The following is a 23,205-nucleotide window of genomic DNA, read 5'->3' as shown; positions in this document are numbered from 1 at the left end:
TCTGCCTACTTGTGATCTCTGTTAAATAAATAAATAAAATCTTTAAAAAAAAAAAACTACTCTTGTCAATTAAAATTTTAATTTGGCTGTGATTACAAAGAGTTCAGAGAAAATCAACAAACGAGTTTTAGGAATTAACTGGCCATATAAAATTCATAATAAAGAATATTCTGTATTTTATTATTATATGTAAACTGTGAACTTTATGTCTTTCTATCAGTAAAGTTCATTAAAAAAAAAAAACACCAATGTATGTATAACATGTTTGTTTTTTAGAGAATCCATACAACTGCAGTCTCTTGCATTTTATCTGGCTCTCTCCTTAACAACATCGGCTCGAAGAAGTCTTCTCAAACCATATTAGTGGGGTCCATCATGGCTTTCTATCCCGATTCCACTTTACTTTCCTTCATAGTATTTTATCACTACTTAATGCTGTGTAATATATGTATCTGTTTACCGGTTTGTTATCTGGTTCCTCCGCTGAATTGTAAGTTCTAAAATGGCAAAAAATGAAATAAAAATAAAAATAATTTGGTTTGGTTACTACTTATTTTCCCCCTGTGCTGCGAATAGATGCCTGGTACTTAGAAGACATCTTAATAAATACTTTTGAAAAAATGAATGAGTACAACTGGCCTTCTCAGATTCTCAGGTAAATTCATGGCATTGTTTGTTATAAGTCAATGTTGGCAGGAGTCTAGAACCCTCTCACAGTGTTACACTCAAGAGGAACATCTGCAAGTAACCTAGAAATCAGTACGAGAAGGGAAGAAAAAATAAAGAAAAAGAAAAGATCTTACAGCTTCTGGTCAGTGTTGTGTAACTAACCTCTGACTATTACATAACTTTTAAGATTGTTTAGTAAAAGATGACCAGATCTATAAGTAAGCTGTTTATAACAAAGCAGGGAAGCCACCACACTTGAACCAAGACCAGCCACATCCACTGCAGGATGGCTTTCCTGCTTCTCAGGCCATATTCTAAGATCCCACTGACAATCCAATGGCCAGGAAAAGCAATCAGGCAAGAGAAATGCTATTGTCCAATAAGGCATCAGACAGTCAAGAGACCAGACATCAAGAATGTTGTGAAGTAAGATGGCATGTGCGCCCACACAGTGTCTCCATGGTCCTGGACTTGCTAAGCCTCCACAAACAGTGAGCCTAACAATGAGAGGACCTAGAGTCATGAGCTAATTAGTTCCCAATATTGGGAAACAGGAGAGCGATCTCACAGGAGAGAATGAGCTGGTTCCCTACAAGCTCAGAAAAGGACCTGTGATTGAAAGCAATGAAAAAAATGACTTGAGTTAATTTCTTATATTCTTTCTAACAATTGGAACTTTCACACAATAGGAAATATTGTCTGTTCACCTGAAGATTTTCTGACAAAACGTCCTCTTTGTCTCTATGCTTTCTACGCTTTTAACCTTATGCCTTAGAAAAAAGAAATAAATAAGTAAACAAAAAAATAAATTACTTGAATTATAAAAAAGGTTTTCTGGAACAAATAACATCTTAAGATTTTATATTTTTAGCCGGTTCTTAGTTTTAAAACTATGTCCTAAGAAAACAGCAGTGGTGGCAGATAGCTTTTTTCCTGATTTTCCTGATTATAATATACAAACTATAACATTCATGTGTTTTTATTCTTAGTGAATATACCAAGTTTTAAGGTCATCGCCACAAACCTTTTCAGCACATTTTCCTTGTGCCCACTGCAGGAACTCCTGTTCCCACCCCATGTCCACTCACATAATTACACAATATGTGTTTGGGGTCTTTTGTGACAGACTTTTTTATTTAGCACGATATTTTTGAGGTTCATTCATGCTGTAACGTGTATTCGACTTCATTCCTTTTAATGGCTTAAGAGTATTCCAGTGAGAGAAATCTGGGTGGCTCAGTTGGTTAAGCATCTGCCTAAAGCTCAGGTCATGACCCCAGGGTTCTGGGATCAAAGCCCACATCAGGGTCCTTGCTCAGTGGGGAGCCTGCTTCTCCCTCTGCCTGCCCTCTGCTCCTCCTGCCTGTGCTATTTTTCTCTCTGACAAATAAATAAAATCTTTGAAAAAGAGGTATTCCACTGAATGGATATACCACATTTTGTTTATTCACTCAGCAGTCAACAAATATATGGATCGTTTCTGCTTTTTAACTGTTACAAACAATAAATAGCATCCTTTTGAAATATCTTCAACTCTCCACATAAATTAGACAGAGTTGTACAATACCAAGAACCCATGGAAAACACCTATAACAAAATTGGAAGAAGACAAATAGGTATTTATCATATGTACTATTGTACTACATAGAATGCAAAGTATGCAGATCTTAAAGTCCAGTCTTATACCATATTAGTGAAAAAAAAATGTTTAGGATATATTTTCAGGTTAGAAAATAGGCTATAGGGACGCCTGGGTGGCTCAGTTGGTTAAGCCGCTGCCTTCAGCTCAGGTCATGATCCCAGCGTCCTGGGATCGAGTCCCACATCGGGCTCCTTGCTCCGCAGGGAGCCTGCTTCTCCCTCTGACTCTGCCTTCCACTCTGTCTGCCTGTGCTCGCTCTCGCTCGCTCTCTCTCTGACAAATAAATAAATAAAATCTTTAAAAATAAAAAAAAATTTAAAAAAAAAAAAGAAAGTAGGCTATAAAATAAGTTCAGTAAAACCATTTATATCTGTATATGACTTCATTAATTCTAAGGATGCACATATTTTCCAATATCAATGGCTCTGGGCTCTATTTTCAGTGCTTGTTTCCCAATAAGAGTTCAAGTTACCATCTCCATCAAGCCCTTGTTGTCATTGTACATGTGCAGATATTAAAAACAGAAGTATCAGAATTTGCAGAACAGGTGTAAATGACTTAGAAGAAAATGCAAAACAAAAATGGATCCCTCCTTAACCTCTCAGAATTGATGTTTCAAAGTAAGAGTCGGGGAGATTGTGCATCCAACGTGATTAGCTACATTCCTGAAACCTGAATTCAAAAGTAGGCAAGCTCTGAAAATAAGTAAATTAATTTAAAAAAAAAAAAAGTAGGCAAGCTCTACATAATGCAAAGCATGCTCAGAGTCCAGCCCTAATTTTTTTTAATGTGTTATTTTGAAGAGTGCTGCCTCATCAACATGTTTGATGGCACAGAGATTATTCTACATGGGAAGTCATGGATAGCTATGAGTCAAAGAACAATTCTGAAAAGTTAGACCCTGAATATGAAGCGTCTTTGAAACTCCAAGCCTATTTATATTCCTGTTTCTGTATGCACAAGGCTGGTGAAAGATTTTAAAAAAACAAACAAAAAAAAAAGGCCAAAGGCTCAAAGAGTTTTTCAAAAAATCTTAAATTCTATGTAATAGGAAAAGGTGAGATGAATCCCCAAACACAAGCAGGTGGGACAGATCACCAGCTCCAAGACATTCATGTTATCAGAGTCTGGACAGGAAGGAGCAGGACTCTATGGCTCATTTGATGGAACAGAAAATAAGTGAACCAAAAATAGCCAACAGGTATTCGCTGGAAAGTGAGGCAGGCCAATTTGAAAATAGCAGCTGAAACTGGGAGGAAAAACACCAGAGAGTTAATATCAAAAGCTATTCACTGATACTACACAAGGAGCGGTTGTGGCTAGGACAGGACTTCCAGGCTGCTGCAAAATTCTGATCTTGGTCATAGCCAGATAAGCTCATCCTAACTCCTTAAGCTATACGAAATTAACTGATTGATTTAAAAATAAATTTTTGGAAATTACCATGGTTACTTGATGAAAAGCAGATTCTGTGTCCTACTCCAGATCTACAGTATCAGAGAGCTTGAGAGTGGTGCCAAGAAATACTTAAGACATGTCAAGTTTATGCGGGCGGGGGGGGGGATTTATGATTGATTCTACTTAAAATTATTTTTAAAAATCAACCGCCTTTTAGAGTGAATCATAAGTTTAGTCAGTACCAACATTTCTTCCAATTTTATAAAAGGAAATTTTGTCCAATAAAAAAGTGTCTATCTAGAGCCATCTCCCGATCCAGACTCACAGAGAGGGAGGCCTAACTGTTTCTGGGCGATGACTCAGAGCGTTCAACCAGAAGGGCCAGGAAGGCCTGCAGAGTGGAGAGACATCCTGTTACGTAAGCCATGGCCAAGGACAGGCCCTCCCCAGGGAAGACCGTCACAGCTAGTCTAACTTTGGGGGGTGGAAGGAGGTTGCTTGCTTGTGACGCAGCACACACACTAGTAAGGCCATCGTCCATATAGGGAACTTTAGAATCTAGAAAGTACCCCCGTATCCTCCTCCTCCTCCCATTCTGAATTTGAGATACTGAGAACCTTTGGTAGTGGGTAAAGGATGCATTATAGGAGGAAAATGAGTTCAGTGAGGGAGGCTAGATGCATAGAAATGGAGGTCTGGGACCCTGACCCAACTTTTGCCCCCAGTTCTGCCATCGTCCTATTGGGCTTTTCTACAGCCAACTCCAAGCCACAAGTTCATCCTGCATTGCATGTTTTGGTTTAGATAAATTGACTAGGAAGACAGAAATTTTTAAGTACCCTATGTGCAACCATTTCTTAAACATTTAGTATTCTGGGTCTATTTCTTCCTCTGAAACAACTACCGAGTTGATTGATAATTTATGCAAGGATGATGTTCTGCTGCATTTAAATCTAGGGGTAAGCACCTCTGCCCTAATGCCGCCTCTAATTTTCCCAGCCTCGCTTTCCTTGAAGGAGTCAATGCTTGATAGATACAAAAGAGTAAGAGCAGCTAAAGCCTGAAGTAGAAAAGATAAAGAGCTGCTAAGGTCATTCGAATGTATCCATATGCACCTGTTCTATATAGCATTTTTCTCTACTAATAGACGATCAAATGTAAATCCTAACGTACACTCCATTTTACATGCAATATGGGTTAGTTACTGTTGCTATGGAAACCTTCACTTTTGCATTTACTGATTTTAATTCTGTGACATTTGCTGACTTTAGTACAATGTAAAGTTTATAAATATAACATAAAGGTTTGTAGAGAGTTTTTTTAAAGTATTCAATTTGCATAGAGAATTCCATCACAAATCTCTAGGTACATTAGGGAGAAGGCATTAAACTGATGCCAACTAACAGTAATAAGCAAACAACAGGCTCTTTCCAGAAATAACTATTTCCATTGATCCTCAAAAATCTCCTTCCACTAACCAAACGCCCCAACCATTGTATAAGCCCTCCAACCGCTGATTCAGTGATAATTTCCCAGTGTACATTTGGAAAGTAATTTTATTTATTCAAAATTTATTCAATTTATTTATTCAAACTTGTTACCTCATTTTAGCTTTAACATTCATCTGGTGAGAGGGACAACCAGACAGGGTTTGAGGAAAGAAATGACCTCATTTTAGGGACAACAGTGGACCCTTGAAAAACACAGGTTTGCACACCTCAGAGCTTCTTATGCATGGATTATTTTCAATAAATACAGTACAGTACTGCAAATGTATTTTCTCTTCCTTATGATCTTCTTAATAACATTTTCTTTTCTCTAGCTTACTTCATTTTAAGAATACTGCATGGAGCGCCTGGGTGACTTAGTCGGTTAAGCATCCAACTCTTGATTTTGGCTCAAGTAAGGATCTCAGGGTTCTGAGATTGAGCCCCCTGTGAGGTTCCATGATGGGTGTGGAGCCTGTTTGAGATTCTCTCTCTCCCTCTCCCACTTTCTCCTCCTTACCCCATGCACGCTCGCTCACACTCTCTCTTTCTCGCTCTCAAAAAAGAAAACTGTGCATAATACATATACCACACAAAATACATTAATCAACTGTTTATGTTATTCATAAGGCTTCCAGTCAACAGCAGGCAATGAGCAGTTAAGTTTTGGGGGAGTCAAAATTTACACATGGATTTTCAATTGCACGGGGCTCAGCGCCCCTAACCTCCATCTGGTTGAAGAGTCACCTATACTTCCAATCCAGGGTAAACAATCCTTTGACTTTCAACTGGATCTTCAAGGGGCTCATTGAACATACCATCCTCTTCTCCTTCTTATTCCTAGTCGGAGTCATCCTCGCATCCTAGCACAATTTTATGTGGAATAAATGCATACTCTCTAAGTGTCCCTACATTTTTCTAATTCCTTAATTATTGTCACTTAACAGACGTAGAAACTGAGACCCGGAATCATTACGCAAAGATATCAAAAGTCATCTAGCAACTGACTGGGAAAATAAATGCATTGATAAGATCTGTCGAACTTACATGCATTCATGATGCTCACCCAACACTTCTGAGGCATTCCCACAGGGATGGGTGAAAATCTACCTCTCTGTTACAGAGCCACAGAGAAATGAATGATTTTGTTAGTCTCCCCAGGGAAAGCCTGGATTCAGATAGTCACACACATACATATTTAAATATAAAAGAGAGCAGGTACAAGAAGCATTTTAAGTGGTTCCATCAAAGTCTGTGCATGCAATAAAAGGAACAAATTTAACCAATATTTATTGAGTTTCTATATTGTGTCAGACACTGCTTGGCAATCTTAGGGTAGTGAAGTGTCTATAGTTGTTCCTGAAGAAGGAAAGGGGATGAAAGAAAACTGTAATGCCATACTTAAGGCTTATAACGGAAAGGAAGACAGGCCAACAAAATGGCAAATGGGTTTAAGAGAATCACAAGAGCTTTTCAAAGATAAGAGGCACTTGAAAGAAAACAGGACCACTAATCACCAGGAAGAAATAGGGAAATAATGAGACTCAAAAATGGGAAAGAGAATGAACTCAATCAATCTTTACTTTTAAAAAAATGCAAAGAATGTTGAACAAACTGGTAAGTAATGAAGATATTGTGAATGTAGAAAGTAATCAAAAGTAAGATGGGCATGGAGGTTGGGAAGTGCACCACGCAGGGGAGGTAGATAAGGTTACAAAGGAGCGTGGCAGAGGTGATGAACACAAATAATGCTGGTACAGCTATTTCAAGTGGATTCTGAGAAGCCGGTAGAGTAGAAAGCATTAAACCATACACCAAGGTGGGGCTTGAGGACACAGGTGCATGCTGTTGACAAGAATGGATAGAGATGAAACCTGAGAAGAGTTCCTATTCTTACCCCAGCTTAGGCACCTCTTCTACTAAACACCATCCATAGCAAATCCATCACACCAAGCACTGTCCCATCCATGCTCTTCTGTTCCCTCTCCAGGTGACCCAGTGCACTATCACCTGCTTCTGGGAAAACTATAATATCTTTCTCTAACTTGTCTTCTTGCATCTGCTATTAAATCCTTCCAAAACATTCTCCGCTCAGCAGCCTGAGTAATGTTTCCAAAATGCCTTTCCAATGTTGTACCCTTTTTGAAATCCCCACCAAAAAAGTACACTTCCCATTGCTCTAAGCATGATTTTTTTTTTTTTAAAGCCAAAATCCTGGGGCACCTGGGTGGCTCAGTGGATTAAAGTCTCTGCCTTCGGCTCAGGTCATGATCCCAGGGTCCTGGGATCGAGCGCCGCATCGGGCTCCCTGCTCAGCAGGGAACCTGCTTCCTCCTTTCTCTGCCTGCCTCTCTGCCTGCTTGTGATCTCTGTCTGTCAAATTTAAAAAAAAAAAAAAAAAAAAGCCAAAATCCTGCACATGGTCTAATCACAGTCGAACATGATATATCTTTAGCTTCAGATTACATCTTACATCTCCTCCTTGCACTTCGCACTCCAGACAGCCTGGCCCTTGGCTACCACAGGACCTTAGCACTTGCTGTTCCTCATTTAAAATGTCAACTTGGTGCTCTAAATTCCATTTTTCTAATGAAATTTCATTTGTTCTTTAAATCTCAGCTAAAACTTCATTTTCTTAAAGACAACTTTCCTGACTACTACTCCTACCAGCATAGATCAGGTTTCTTTATGGTATGCTCTACAGAAACATGCTTGATTTCTTTAGTGCATTTATCCCACTGTGTTATATGGTACACATTTTATCTATTATAGCTGTATATTAATTAGTATGATTATTTGCTCCCTAACTTGGTTATAAATGTCCTACAAGAAAGGTCCGTGCCTGTTTTTATGTACCACTGTTTGCTAAACACTCAGCCACTACTCAACATACATACACTGGATGAGAGAAGGAATGAGATTCCAATGGATCTGCTCAATACGTCATGGTTCCCATTTTTGCAAAGTCAAGTCTAAAATCCTCAGCAAAGCTTTCAAGGTCCTCTAATACCACACTGTCTTACAGCTGAGAAGACAGAAACAGCAGAGAAAAGTGTGATGGTTAATTCTACATGTTAACTTGACCAGGTACTGGAATGCCAGATTATCTGATAAACATGATTTCTGGGTATGCCTGTGAGGTGTTTCCAGAAAAGACTGGCATTTCAGTTAGTAAACTGAGTAAAGCAGATGCTTTTCCCAGTATGAGTGCATATCATCCAATTGGTTGAGAGCCTGAATAGAACAAAAAGGCAGAAAGCTCAGATAAACTGCTGACTCATTGAGCTAGAATACGGATCATCTTCTGCCCTCGGTGCTCCTGGTTCTCAGGCCTTCAGACCCCAGCTGGAATCTATGGTATTGGCCCTCCAGTCCTCACGCCTTCAAACCACACCACCAGCTTTTCTGAATCCCCAGTTTGCAGAGGACAGATCTTGGGAGTTCTCAACCTCCATAATCACATGAACCAATGCCTTCCAATAATAAATGTCTTCCTAGATAGAAACATCAGAAGCAAATTCAACAAGTCCGTGAAGCCACATTCACACTGCATGCTGTGGACATGGAGCCCAAGCATGCGATGGATGAGACCAGTACCTCTTTCAGACATACAACTCCCTTCACACCTGCAGAGACTTCCCCAAGCAGAGGTCAGCTAAACTTGGCCTATTCCTCCCCCACACCTGTTTGCTTGGTGCATCCTAAGTGTTTGGTCCTTCCTGCTAGAATTCCCTTCTTCTTCCTCCAACAGATCCAAATCCTGTAATTCCTTACAGAACCAATTCAATGCCAACCTTCTCCATGACACATAGCCCAAACACTTTACTGTAGTTATGGCATTATAAGGCCAGAAGACAATTTAACACTTCTTTAAAATTCTTCATGTGCCCCATCAATATTTAGTGAATATCAGTCAGATTCCAGGTCCTGTATTAGATTCTGGATGATTCAGTTAAATAAAAACAGACCTTCTTATACAGTTGTGCAGTTTCCACACTGCAAAAAGACAACTGGCCAAGAGAATAGAAAGACGAGGCTGAAATCCAAAACATTTCACAAAGTCCTTCAGGGCTAGTGTCCAGGAAAACCAGATAAATTTTCCCTTTGTACAGAAGGGCCATAGGCTCACCTATGAGGGAGCACCTTTTAGTGCTAGAGGGAGCACCTTTTACTAATTCACATAAACATGTCCTACAAGCTGCTGTGCCTAGAAAGACAGACATGCTTATGCTGTGGGGAGCTTGTAGTTACTTGTGTTTAAAATTCTGAGCCTGCGACTTCTCTCATATTCTTCCTTCTGTCTAGAGCATTTCTTCTGCACTTGGCCCTGCGTTCTTTATTGTTGATACAAAGATGAGTCTGGTGTGGTCCCTGACCTCAAGAAGGCCACTGTGATGTGATATTCACAGTGACGGGACACTCACAGTGGATTCTCAGTGTACACATACTGGCTCCCACTTAGGAATGGAAGACAAAATCGTCAACCAGTGAAAAATACTCCTCCTGTTGTGACCAAGGGCCTATGTAACTTCTCTGGGCCTCAGTTTCTTCATCTATAAAGTGGGGCACTGTCTGAGAGTCAATAGAATTGAAGAGTGAAGATTAACTCTGGTCCTGGATGCAGCCACGTTCAAGCCACAGTGGGATTCCTGCTCGCTGCGATACCCTGTGCTAATTACTAAACCTCTTACAGCCTCTGCACCCTCATTGGAAGAATGGTGGTAATAACACTCCCTAGTACTACTATTATGATTACCTAATAATACTACCAATACTACCATTGGTGTGCAGCTTAGTTGAGACAATGATATCTCATAGCACTTAGTTATGAGACTGGCGTGCAGCAAAAACTTAATAAGTGTTCACTACGATTTTCATATGGTCCTGCTTTTGAATTCTGAGACCCTGCTTCATTCTCATTAAGTCTCGCCTTCAGTTTTAGATTCCTAAACATTCAAGGCTCTGCATGATCTGTTTCTTCCTCAGTTTTTCTCAGTATTGTCTAGCTAGATACCATAGTTGGAGGAAGGGGATTTTTTTTTTTTTTTAAGATTCACTAAGTAACAACCTAGAAGTTCCATAAAAATTACTATAATCCACACTTTTGTAAGGAGGACATTTTCTACCCTACACATTGAACAATTTCTCGGCTAAGGAAAAACAAAAGGATTGTTTTTGCTGTATCTTGGCTGGTAAGTAGGCTTAGAGAGGTTGCCTTTTTTCTTTCTCTCCCTGATCTGAGGTTTCGATTATAATAGGGTAAGGGCCTCCCTGCAACCATCACATTAATGCTGCAGCCATCACTTCAATGTTGCATGACTTTATCTCTCTGGGTTTGGATATTTTAGCAGCTTAATACCTCTAAAGACCATCAGATATGCAGCATCGCGTCAAAAAGGTAGGCGTGCCGTAGGTTTACCACATATCATAAGCAACTTAGAGTATGAATGTGCACACGTATGCGTGCATGTGTATGTGTGCACATTTGCATGTGTGTGTGTGTGTGCGCGCACACGCACGTGACAATACTCATTTCTGCTGGGAAGACCTCCATCCTCACTGCTCTCAACAGCCCAGTCTTGCCCATCAGGACCCTGGACCGCTTTCACCGTAAGTAGATGTTTAGTTGGCTGTCTTCCCCACTAGGCTATGAGCATCCTGAGGGCAAGGCTTGCTTGTCATCCTCCTTCATCAAAAACATAATTAAAAAAAAACTCAGTAAGTTATTGAGGGATGATGCAATCTCACCATAGACACTCCAGGGTGCCACAGTAAATGCTACTTCTTTAGGGGTTTTGAAATCAAAGCCGTCATAAAAATAACAGCATTCTTTTGTCTCTCCTTTTTCCCCTGCCTCCATTTAAAAAAAAAAAAATCACAGGAAATATAGAATTAGGACTGGAGACTCCTTCCTACCCATTCTCTCCCATCCCCCCCCTGCTCCCATTATACCAGGAGTATCTGGTATCCATCCCTTCAAGGAGGTCTCTGGAGACCTGGTAATACTGTATATACGGTTAGGCTCCTTGGAAATACGATGGAGTAAATTAAGGCAGAGATTTCAGCTTCTAACTATAAATGTCTTGACATATTTTCCTTACAGACAAACGCCTGGAAATATAATAAACTGTATTTTAATGTTTATTTGTCTCAAATACAGCATTTTTTTCAATAGACAAATGCAAAGTTTTGAGTCCAGAAAAAAACAGGTTTAAATCACCATCCCAGCAAGCAGTTTTTAAAATAGTACACACAAGTGATCATTTCAAAGCAGTTTAATGCACTTAGCCAACAGGCATTAACAGTCTTTTCAGAATAACCTAACACCTTAAGCTTATTTTCTAGTCTTGGTTCAGATGAATTTTAACCTTTCTTAAAAAAAAAAAAAAAAAAAAACTGACAGTACAGAGCACCCACTGATCTCTGTAATTTTAGTACATCCTGCATTTGCATTTTAAGGTTCGTCTATGGTGACCGGAAAAAACAATCCTGGACCTTCTTTCATGTGCAGGTTTCAAGACAATGGCACACAGAGCATTTGGAGAAGTGTGGTTCTCCAGCTCCAGCAAGTTCCTGTGGAAAAGCAAGAGGCTGTGACTCAGCAAGTTCCCCTCACCAAGGAGGGTGGGAGAAAAGGAACGGGAGGCTTGACACAGAGTCAATAACACACTATTTACCTTGATTTTATTTTTAATGGGGTAAATTAAAAAACAGATGCAAATAGTCCATGTGATCAGAGACTCTGGGGCCAACAAGAGAACTTTGCCGTACACATCTCATCTACGCCAGAGCTGTCGGGGGAGGGTAGAGGCTCAGGAAGAAGAAAAGATTTATCCAGGGCCAGAGGCTCAAGCTTAGCATGGAAAGTGGTTTTGAGAAGAGCACAAGAAACCTACCCCTAAATTGAACCAACTGTGAGGGCCTGTGACGTCACACGAAGCACCCCATAGGGAAAGAAGGAGTCGCTACCGAATACCACCCTAGCCTTGGCTAATTTACCTCCATGGTCCCATTCAGTGTTCAAGATGCACCTGATGGTTTTGGCTACTCTCGGTCTGCCCCCTTGGAAACTGAGTCTCAGAGACTCACCTTACATGTCCTGGATAGGGTAGGATTTCAACTCTCTCCCCACTCTGCTTTTTCACTCGACTCACTATATCACTATGGGGTCCTTGTGCCCGGCTGGCTACCATGTAAGGAGGTTTTTCACAGAAGGCATAGCCCATCACTTCCAGTTTCCCAGTCCTGGCAAAGGCAGGAGGAAATTCAGGGCTGGAGACCCTGGGGGCCCATCCTTTAAAAATGACTGCAGAAAGTTTCATGAACTATCTCGTGGACCTCACGGGTGAACAAATAAAGTGTCCCTGGGCAAGTTACATAACCCTGGCTTATGGTAATTTTGCATCTTAAAAAAAAAAAGAAGCCATGAAAATCCATCCTTTGCTTCAGACACACTAAGCTAAAAATAGCTCAGTCAGCCAGTAACTGTGTGTAATTTTTCCTTTGTACATCTCCCCATTCACTGATTCCTTTCTCTCAACAGACAAATATGCTCCAAGACAGACTGCTAGTCCCCCCTCCACAAAGTGACCAGAGTGATCTTGCCCAAAAGCAGATCCAATTATTTCATACACACACACACACACACACACACACACACACACACACACCTCCCAGGCAAAAATCTACCTTTATCAGTTCCCTTTGTTCAATACAGTGGAAGCTAAATGTTGATTTAAACCCTACCATGTATGAGAAGCTCATCTAAGCCCTTAAAGGCCTTATCTCATTTCATTCTCCCAAAACAATCCTGTGAGGAGAGGACTACCGTTGTATCACTTTCCAAATGAGGAAACCAAGGCACAGAGAAATGAAACAGTCATGTCAGGGCCCTGTTTGTACTGACCATGTTAAGTCCATTTGGATAGTCTCTGAAAGGTGAAGACCAAAGCTCCTGGCTTGGATTACCAAAGCCTCCACCGTCTGTCCCCCACTTCCTCTCCAGGCTTATCTCCTACCATTTTCACCAACCCCACCTGACACATATATATGAATACTGAACATACTTCCAGACCCTCAGCCTTAGCCATGACAAAATCGTCACCCTTCCTCAAACAGAGTATCACCTTTCAAAGCTCAGTTTCTTTGCATGTGCCATTCCTTCCACCAAAAACCTCCTTCCCACCATCCTTCTTGGATTGGCAAATCCCCCCTCATCCCTGAAGACCCTCCTTCCTACAAGTCCTTACTATGTTCTCACTAAGTTCCTTCACCACAAGGATGCCACCCTCTTCATCTCTAGACCAGTAAGCCCGCATAAGACAGACGCTCAAATCCACTAAACAGAGAAGCCATGATAATAATGGGTAACCCTTACAGGGGATAGGCACTATGCTAACCACTTTATAAGAATGATCCCACTCAGTCCTCAGAAAAACCCAAAGCCATAGTTTCTATCCTCATTCCTGCAGTACCCAGGAGGGCAACTGAGACACGGAGGGGTAAATTAATTCACTCAAGCTTGTAGAAACAGTAAGAAAAATACGTCTGCATGACTCCAGAAGTTAGTCACTTAATGTTAGTGCTGCGGTAGGGGACGATATTGCATACCACAATACTGTAATAGAAGCATATATGTATGAAGCTTATCTATAAAATGCATATTAAAATGCGTATTAAAACAGTGATAACTCAGAATCTGGTTACAAAATGGCTACCTCTGTGAAAGGTACCTTTAAAAAAAAGACCACTATTGGCCACAGAGAATGTAAATTGTCACGAAGGATACAAACATATATAAGATAGTACCTGACCCCAAGGATCTCTTCGATCCAGTGGAGAAAATAAGATAACATTGCATACAACTCATGACATAGCTCATGTTTGAGATTTCACTTTTCTCCTTGAATCGAATATATGTCCCTCAAACAGCGTCATAAATTAACTTGCTATATCCCAACCTACTGGTTCTAGATCAACAGTAACTCTTAACATTAATTCAAGCTCCTTCTTTCCAGTATAAATTGTGCAAAATCTTTTGATTTATGGACCTTGCACAAGGTTGCATGCCAACTGTCTCTTGACTCAGAAATAATACAAGAGAAAGAAAAACAGGGGGGATAAAAGATCTCTCCTCAAATGGGAGGGGAAATCCTAAAAAGGAGACAGAGATCCCTGGGTAAATGCTTCTGCCTGGTATTAAATGCTAATGGTAATCATCGTAACAGTCACCATACCTAAATCCTTAGCACCAGCATCCCATCTTACCGGGAGCCAAGCTTGGTTATTAAAAATACTAATTCTTTGGGTTTCAATCATGGTACAAAGGAGCCAGATAATTTTTTAAATATTTATATCATGTTAATTTTTAAAACATAAGCATAAGTGTAAAGAATTCAGGCAACTCAAAATATATTTTTAAGAGGCTTAAGAGCACAGTGAAACAGTCATAATTTTAGTCAAGAGTTAGATTCAAAAGGGAGCTCAATATGCTCCTAGGCATGATTGATGTATATGCTTGTGTGTATTACATGTATCTATTAATACATTAACAGCAATTTTTTGCATAGCAGAATTAGAGAAAATTTGTATTGACCTCTTTGCATATTGTTGTATTTTATAAATACCCTATGTTGATAATGTACCATGTTTTTAAAATCATGAAAATTAAACAGATTTTAAAGCACTCGCAATTTAATTTTAAATAAAATTGGCAAAGAAAACCATCACACATTCTGAAACAGGGTAGGTTAGTGATGTGTTTTTCAACATCGGTGGCATGATGCTAAAGGCTGATACAATTTTAGGGCAATCAGAAAACTGGAAAAGGAGAAAGCGGTTCAAAACGTAGACTTTTTTGCAGGATCGAAGTACAAATTCGTGGTTGGTAAGTGTTTAATTTGGCCAGTCCCCGGTTATTACCAGGCAACTAGTGTTATGATCTACAAGACCTGAGACCATTTAGCAGCACTTCAGAGTCCAAAGAAGCCCCGCCTATGTCTGGTTTCCACAATTCCAAAATCAGGAGCATGGGCTAAATGATCTTCCGTGTCTACTGCAGCTCTGAAATTCTAGGAGTCAACTAATTTGAGAGTGGTAGGCTCTCCATCAAATGTTCTCCAACAAAACCTTTCAAAGGCAGGAGATTCGCACTAACTACTTAATTTCAATTCAAGCAAGAAACTGCAGGGTAATCGTGGCTAAAATTATAACATGTAAGAGGACTTTGTGTGTGCATGTGTACTGTCCAACAGTCAACCTTGTTTATTCGTTTAGATTTTGCCTGTCTACACAATTTTCAGTCTCAAGACAAACTTCCTGAGTCCTAAGAAATGACCCATATCAGAAAGCAAAATTTAACAAGCACGACCTTCTCCAAAAAAGAAATCATATATATAATATATATATATTTTTATATATATAAATATATATATCTATATATATATATCTTTTTCTCCAAAAAAGAAATCATATATATATAGATATATATGTATATCCATATATACATACATATCCATATATGGATATACATATATATCTATATATATATGATTTCTCTTTGGAGAAAAAGATATATAGATATATATTTATATATATAAAATTTTTAAAACATAATTTAATTTTTAAAACATAAGCATAAGTGTAAAGAATTATGTATGTATGTATACATATGTATCCATAGGTATATGGATATACATATATATATATATGATTTCTTTTTTGGAGAAAAAGATATATAGATATATATATTTATATATATATATGCAAACAACTTACTGTTTGAGCGATGCAAGATACTTGACTAGAAGGATAGATAAAAAATTATTTGTGTGCCAGGGCACCTGGGTGGCTCAGTGGGTTAAAGCCTCCGCCTTAGGCTCAGGTCATGATCCCAGGGTCCTGGGATGGACAGGCTCTCTGCTCAGTAGGGAGCCTGCTTCCCTTCCTCTCTCTGCCTACTTGTGATCTCCGTCTGTCAAATAAATACATAAAAATCTTTAAAAAAAAATTATTTGTGTGGCACTCTCAATAAAAATTGCAGGTGACCTGGTCAAGGGGACAAAGTATAAGAAGGTAGGTATAACTGAAAGAATTCAATAATGAAAAATCAAGGGAAGCTCTACCTTGAGACTAGTGGGACAGATCAGCACTTTAAAAGGTGCAGGTGCATCTCTAAGGAAAGCAGGAGGGGGCAGCTTTCCTACCCATCTCCCTGCTCCCTCTGGCCAGAAAGACACCACCTGGTGCCATTCAGCACACCACTGCTTTCACCCGCGTGCATTTTCACTGTGTTAGGGAGTAAGCCACAAGGTGTCACAGTGGATCAATTGGCAAGGCTCTTATCAGTCCAGACACGCAGGTGGTGCTTCAGGCTTCCGACCAGTGCTGACACAGCTCCCCTGGAGAAGTCTGTACAGAGCTGCATTTTGAGAGGTGCGCCTCTTTAGAAGAAATGGCCAGTCCAGGACAGCAGGTGCGGGCTCCTCAGCCCTCTCTGGGGCCCCCATTTAGGTGGCCCTGCAAAGGCACTGCTGAGACAAGGGAACATTCTAATATTCTATTGTATCCACTGAGTTCTTAGCAGAAGCGAGCCCGGAACACAGCTTTCTCCCAATGGAATGGAGCACGTGTCCTACACATGGGTCAATTCCTAATCCTTAACTATAGGTAAGTCTCAGAGATCATTATACCCTGGATTGGGGTGGGGGGGCGAGGGTAAGATCATGGCCACAGAAGGCATATGATTATTATGTCAGTGCTATTATGTAACAGTGAGAGACCCTGATGGCGTTACCTTATCATGGCGTTACCAAATCCATGAGTCTTAAAACATCATTGTAAATTTGGTTAATAAAATTGCATCATGCTAGTACAGCCGTGTAAAAAATATTTGCAGATACTTGCAGGAAACCAAACCATCTTATATTACTTACGTGACTTAATTTGCTGCTGGGATAGAGAATAGGGACTGCAAATCATCATCACTATCATCTTAGTTCCATTCCTTGAGCAATTACTATACACAGAAATCCCCACCCCCTTATCGTGGGAGATGCATTCCAAGACTCCCAGTGGATTCCTGAAATCATGGAGAGTACCACACCCTGTATGTACTGTTTGCTCCTAGGATACACACCTATGATAAGTTGAAATCTATAAACTGGGTATAGTAAGAGATTCACAACAATTACTAACAATTAAATAATTATAACAATCTGCTGTGATAAAAGTTATGTGGATATGGTCTCCCTCTCTCAAAATATCAGGTTGTACTACTGTCACCCTCTTCCAGTGAAGATGTGAGATAACAAAACGGCTATGTGAGGAGGCAAGATGAGGTGAATGGTGTAGGCATCGCGAAACAGCATTAGCCTACTACCGACCTTCCGACAATATAGGAGAAGCGGGGTCCTCTGCTCCAGGGCCTCATTTGACTGCAGGGAACTGAAGCCGAGCAAAGCAAAACTCTGGATACGTGGAGGAGGGGGTCCTACTGCACCAGGCATTTTACATCCAACAGCCAGTCACCTCCCGAGCAAGATAAGGAAAAAAACACTCAGAAACTCAGAACACCTCGGTGGCTCAGTTGGTTAAGCAACTGCCTTTGGTTCAGGTCATGATCCTGGAGTCCTGGGATGGAGTTCCACATTGGGCTTTCTGCTCAGTGGGGTGTCTACTTCTCCTTCTGACCCTCCCCCCTTCTCATGGGCTCTCTCTCTCTCTCTCTGTCATTCTCTCTCTCTCAAATAAATAAAATATTTTTAAAAAGAGAGAGAGAGAGAAAACAAACACTCAGAAAAGTTAAGAAACTTCCCTAAGATCACACAGCAAGCAAGAGGCAAGCCCAGATTTGGATCCAGATCTTACTTGCTGTAAGTCCTACTTCCATTTAGATCTTTATATTCCAGGCACATCACTCTTTTCCCTCCAGAGGAGAAAAGCACTGGTGGAAACACTGTGCGCACATACACAAACACATTCTGACTGGGGAGAGCACCTCTCTCTCTCCGTCTGCCTCTGTCTGTCTCTCCCTCACACATATACACACACTACAGTCGGCAAACACCAGTTATTATAAACCACAAGATCATACACTAATAGAACTTTCCATATTTTCTGTTGTGCAAATCACTTCAAATAAGCTAATTAATGGCCCTGAAAGCCCTTTCCCAAAGTGCAAAGTGCTCTAGGAAATGTAAGGTACGCTCGTGATTCATCTCATAATTCATGGCTGTGGGCCCCTAGGTAGATCCAAAGAGAGAGAAGTGGTAGATATATCAAATGAGAAAAAAACACTAGGATAAGTGTAAATATTTTTAATCAGAAGTCAGGAGACTCCCAGCAGATTCACACCACCCAGAAGGCAAAATTCTCAGGTCAACGCTTTCTTCTCAGAAGAAATTCCCTTTCTAGGCTTCTTTTCTCTGCAGGTCTGGCTGAGCATTCTATCAATGAACACTCACCGGGCTATTAGGATCACAGATTCTTTTCCAGCTGTAACTGTCAGTAAGATTCAAGGTAAATTTCAGTGTCAATGTGTATAGTACTGATACAGTGGAATTTCCTTTATTTAACTGGTATATTTTGCATATCAACCATGTGCCCAGGAACACTAGGGGGACAACTACGAACAAGACTAAGAAGGCCTCTGCCTTCACACAGCTCATATTCTATGGAGGACAAGCAGATGCTCCAGAAATAAACTAGAAGCAAGAAAATATCAGCTTGCTATAATTTCTATGAAGAGAATTATCAGGACATGTGATCAAAAGAGAGGTCATTTTAATGGAGGTGATCCAGGAAAACTTCTCTGTGAGGAGGACATTCAGGCTGATCAGGAGAGGACCTACAAAGTGCTGGGACCATGTCTTTCATTGTCACTATCTTCTTTGAGGCATTTAATTGATTACCTGCAAATAAAGCCAATACTGTGCCAAATTCTAAGTCCAATTAGATCTGCAAATACTTCTGTGGGTTATTATAGAGGACTCTGTATATCCATCCTACCACTGAGGGCAAAGGCATTGAGACTTGAAAGAGCTTGGAGAGATAACAGATCCAAAGATGCCCCTTGTGACTGGAATCTGATGGACACGTGGTAGGAGATAAGACTGGACATCTGGAAGGAGCAGATCAATCCATTCTTATATCTAGAGCAAGGAGCTTATTCTAGGTGTAACAGAAAGCTCAAGAGTGATGTGATTGGATTTATGCTGCAAAAATATCACTTTGGCTGCCTTGGGGGAGTAGATTTAAAGGTGGTGAGAAGGAGCAGGGAGCACAATTAGCAAGCCATCTTAATCCTGAAAAGAGAGGATGGGATTGCGACATCACCAGAACAGAGTAGATCCCTCTTCTTCAGAGAGGTCTGTCAAATCTCTAACACCGGGCCTTCTGTTTTCAGTTGGAAGACTAAAATTTCAAACTAGGTGAGTCAAAAGTGGTGGTAAAGAGAGGGCAAATCAGGGCTTCCAAAGGGGAGTGGGGGCCTTTACTGCACACCTGCTTTGGTGTGGGGGGGGGGGGATCACTCAATGGGGGAGTGAGAAGCTGCAACCCCAGGGATGCGCAGGTATGGACTTGGTCTACACATCTCTGAGCTTTACTTTTCTTGTATCCGTTACAGGACAACCAGAATGCATGTGTCTCAGGCTTGGGGTAGATCAAATAAGGAAACCATCTTCTGTCCAATAATGGGCAGGCATTTACGGTAAAGACAAGGGCCTCAATGGGAGCTGAAGTAGACTGCAAGGGTAGGGAGGGAACATCAACCCCCAACAAAGAAAGGCCGAGACACAAGGTGTGGAGATTGCCTCTTAGAAGGTGAGTGGGAAGCCCCTGTGTGTCTTTATTTTCCCTAAGATTCCTCACTGAGTACCTGCAAAGGAAGCCAACACCACTCCAAATTCTAATCCTAATTTAATCTCCTAATCTCATTATTTCTGACAATCAAAACACCATCTTCCCCAGAGCATACCTGAGAAGAGTCAAGCACTGGATGGACACCTAAATATTTTTAAGTAAAAAAATTAAACTTTTAGATGATTATGCATAATAATTCTCTTCAGAGAAGACCACTTCAATGAATACTGAAGACACTCGTTCTTCAATAGAGAGTGTCATTGTGGTTCTTTTCTCTCAGTAACCAGGGTATATTGTCCATCTCTGGCACCATCCGCTGGAATTGCACATGGTCTCTTTTGAAACCAGTCAGGAGTCTAAGAGACAAATAGTTAAATCAAGTTAGGTAGAGTTAGGTAGATGAGGTCATGTTTCCAGCCACTGCCAAAGTCAACCTGTCCTAGGGACAAAAAATGAATTTGTTCACCAAATAAATTTCTACAGGTGAAACTAGAATCCTAGCTAGTATTTCCTATCTCAAGAGAGGTGCTACAGCAGAGAGGTTAACAGCACAACCTCTAAAATTCAACTAACATCTGTGTGATCTTGGACAATTTACTTAACCCTTTGTTTCCTCAGGAAAAACACAGTTAGTTGTACCTATCTCCTGAGGTGATTGTGAGGATTACATGCGCTGACCTACAACAGGCACTCAACACCACACTCAGCACATAGTGAGCACCCTGTAGATGGTAGCTATTTCCACCCTGACCATCTTTCTTAAGGGCATATCCCCTTTAGCACGTGGACACACCCACAATCTACCCCTTATTAATCTAGCATGGGCCCTCACTGTAAGTTTGTATGTATTCCTTCATCACCAAATTGTAAGCTTCTAGGGGACAGAAAGTGTTTTAATCGTCTCTATATTTCCAGACTCTGGGATTATCATTGTTGAAATATGGCAACTCTTGAAGAAATCACTAAATTTTGTTTTAAGTATTAATAGTTCCCTGTGTCCAGATGCATACTCCTACAATTTAAGCTTTTTTTAAAAAAGCTAGGCTTGAACTGATGAAAGAAAGAAAGAAACAAAGAAAGAAAGAAAGAAAGAAAGAGAGAGGGAGAGAGAGAGAGAGAGAGAGCGGGAGGAAGGAAGAGATAGGGAGGAAGAGAGGGAGAGAGAAAGGGAGAAAGAGAGAGAGAGAACAATATCTTTGTCAGAAAATGACAAAGGTCTATGTAATATCTACGTCGTCAGTTGAACATTCCTTAAAGCTGTTTTCTGACACTTCAAAAAAGAGATTGTTTTCTGAGATCAATTGTATTTTGAGACCCACCAACCAAACCCAAATAAGTTTATGAATCTTGTTTTTGACAATGGATAAAGTTGGATGTTTAGAGTTGTTTGTTTTATGTTTTGTTTGCTTGTTCAGAAAGGAGGTGCTCTGTGTTCCTCATGAAAAATGAGTTACTGTGGACAAATGTAATAAAAGGAGATTTATAGCCCTGTTCTCCATACAATTTAAATTAATTTCTTTCTGAAACCCAAACAAAAAGCTAAATGCATAACAAATGCATACGGGTTTTAAATCCTATATCATAATTTACACACCAAAAAGGAAGAAATTTAAATGTGCATTGATTTTTAGACTGATAAGAATCAGTGTTGACTGTGAGTTGAGAGATTTTTTTTTTCTTCTTGGCCTCCTCCTAATAGTTAGTTTGCAGCAATTTTTAATTAAAAACAGTTCCCATAGTAAGAACATGGGGGAAAAAAGACGTCAGGAAAATAAAATCGGTACGAGAGTCCTGCAATTTGTTTTCTGAGGTCATGTAGAGATTTTGAAAAATAAGAGAGTTTGGAAGTTCTCATTTTTAGAACTGCACTTTTGGTTTCATTTAACATTTTCAAAACAGCTTTCCTTACCACTACCAACGCCCCCTCCCCCCACTCCTCACAACCCCCTTCGGAAAAACTTGGAAAGTTCTCTGTTTAAACACTGAAAATCATTCATAAGACGCAGAGTAACAGCAGCATTTTTCTTTCTAAATTTCTAGGGAAAAAAAAATCCAAGTTATCACAAAACATTTCTGATGTTTTTCCACCTATCCAAAATACCTAATCTCATTTTAACTAGACTCCGTCTGAACATCATGGATACTAAGCTACCCCATGAATAAACATGATGTTACAACGTGAAACCCGGTGACTGAAGTATATAAAAATGTAACTGAAAGAGAAGAATGAGAGCCCCCCACCCCCTCCCACGCCCTCCCCAGGGAGCTGCAGAGTTGAGCAAGGAGGGGTGCAGGCAGCAGATTTAAATTTCAAGGTCTTCAAACATTTTTCGCGTTCATATTAAATCCTGTAAAACCAAAAACTGTAATTCTAATAAAAACCTTGTGTGTGTGGCTTCCAATTGTAATCACAGTTTTCTCTTTTGGAGTGGGATGTGTAATGTTGATAAAAGAAGAAAAAAACCCTCGAAACAGAAGAAATACATAATGGAACCCACACTTTCCTGGAGTTTGTGGTGTTTTATTAAAATTAGAGTATTGCCAACAGGAAAAATACATATATACTTAAAAACAGCTCTGTTGCAATGGAGACATGTTGGGTCATTTGAGGAAAAAGAAAGGTACAGAAAAGTTAAGCTACAAGAATGAAGATTTTTGTAACTTGATAAACTTTCTTAAATCCTATAGTAATGCAACAGTGAAATCCTCTCACTAAAAATGAAGGTCACTATGATGTGTCCCATATTTTAACTATTTTTTTCATTTCACAGACCTCAGGAAATGAAAAAAAAATACTATGTACTGTTAACTAATTACTGAAGCTTTTTAAAGAGCAAATTCTGATATCCGTAGACCACGTTTTCATAGGCTATCTGCATTCTGCGTGATATGCTAAACTCTCTAACTGTGCAGTTGTGTGCTTCCCAGATACATTTGGGACAGCAAGACCATTCAAATACAAATATTTTGGAAGATGTCGGGTAAATCATGGTAGCATACACAACGGAAAATGCCACCCCCTTCCTCCTGCCTGGGAATTACAGTGACCAATAGTGACGCAAACCTCAGAGTTTCTCTTAATTTCATTTAAAAGGTTGAGGGGGGAGGACACCCACACATTTCTTTATGGAATTCCACTGAGATTCT

The 23,205-nt window shown here is 40.1% G+C and overlaps 1 protein-coding gene across 11 annotated transcripts in view; it reads right to left on the bottom strand.

Moving 5' to 3' along the window:
• The window catches only part of LDB2 (LIM domain binding 2), a 372,947-nt gene that overhangs the window by 345,529 nt on the left and 4,213 nt on the right, over positions 1-23,205 (bottom strand). The window contains exon 1 of one of the 11 annotated variants that reach the window (XM_059165037.1): positions 17,580-17,717. The exons of the other annotated variants lie outside the window; for them this stretch is intronic. Coding sequence (XP_059021020.1) covers positions 17,580-17,702 — 123 coding nt within the window. The 5' untranslated portion in view covers positions 17,703-17,717. Of the gene's footprint in view, positions 1-17,579; positions 17,718-23,205 lie in introns of those variants that run through there. 11 annotated transcript variants of the gene reach the window in all.

This window comes from Mustela lutreola, chromosome 1 (genome assembly GCF_030435805.1).
Source record: "Mustela lutreola isolate mMusLut2 chromosome 1, mMusLut2.pri, whole genome shotgun sequence".
Taxonomy (NCBI): Eukaryota; Metazoa; Chordata; class Mammalia; order Carnivora; family Mustelidae; genus Mustela; species Mustela lutreola.
Note: the sequence above shows the minus strand (reverse complement) of the source record. Positions and strands in the feature narration are given on the sequence as shown.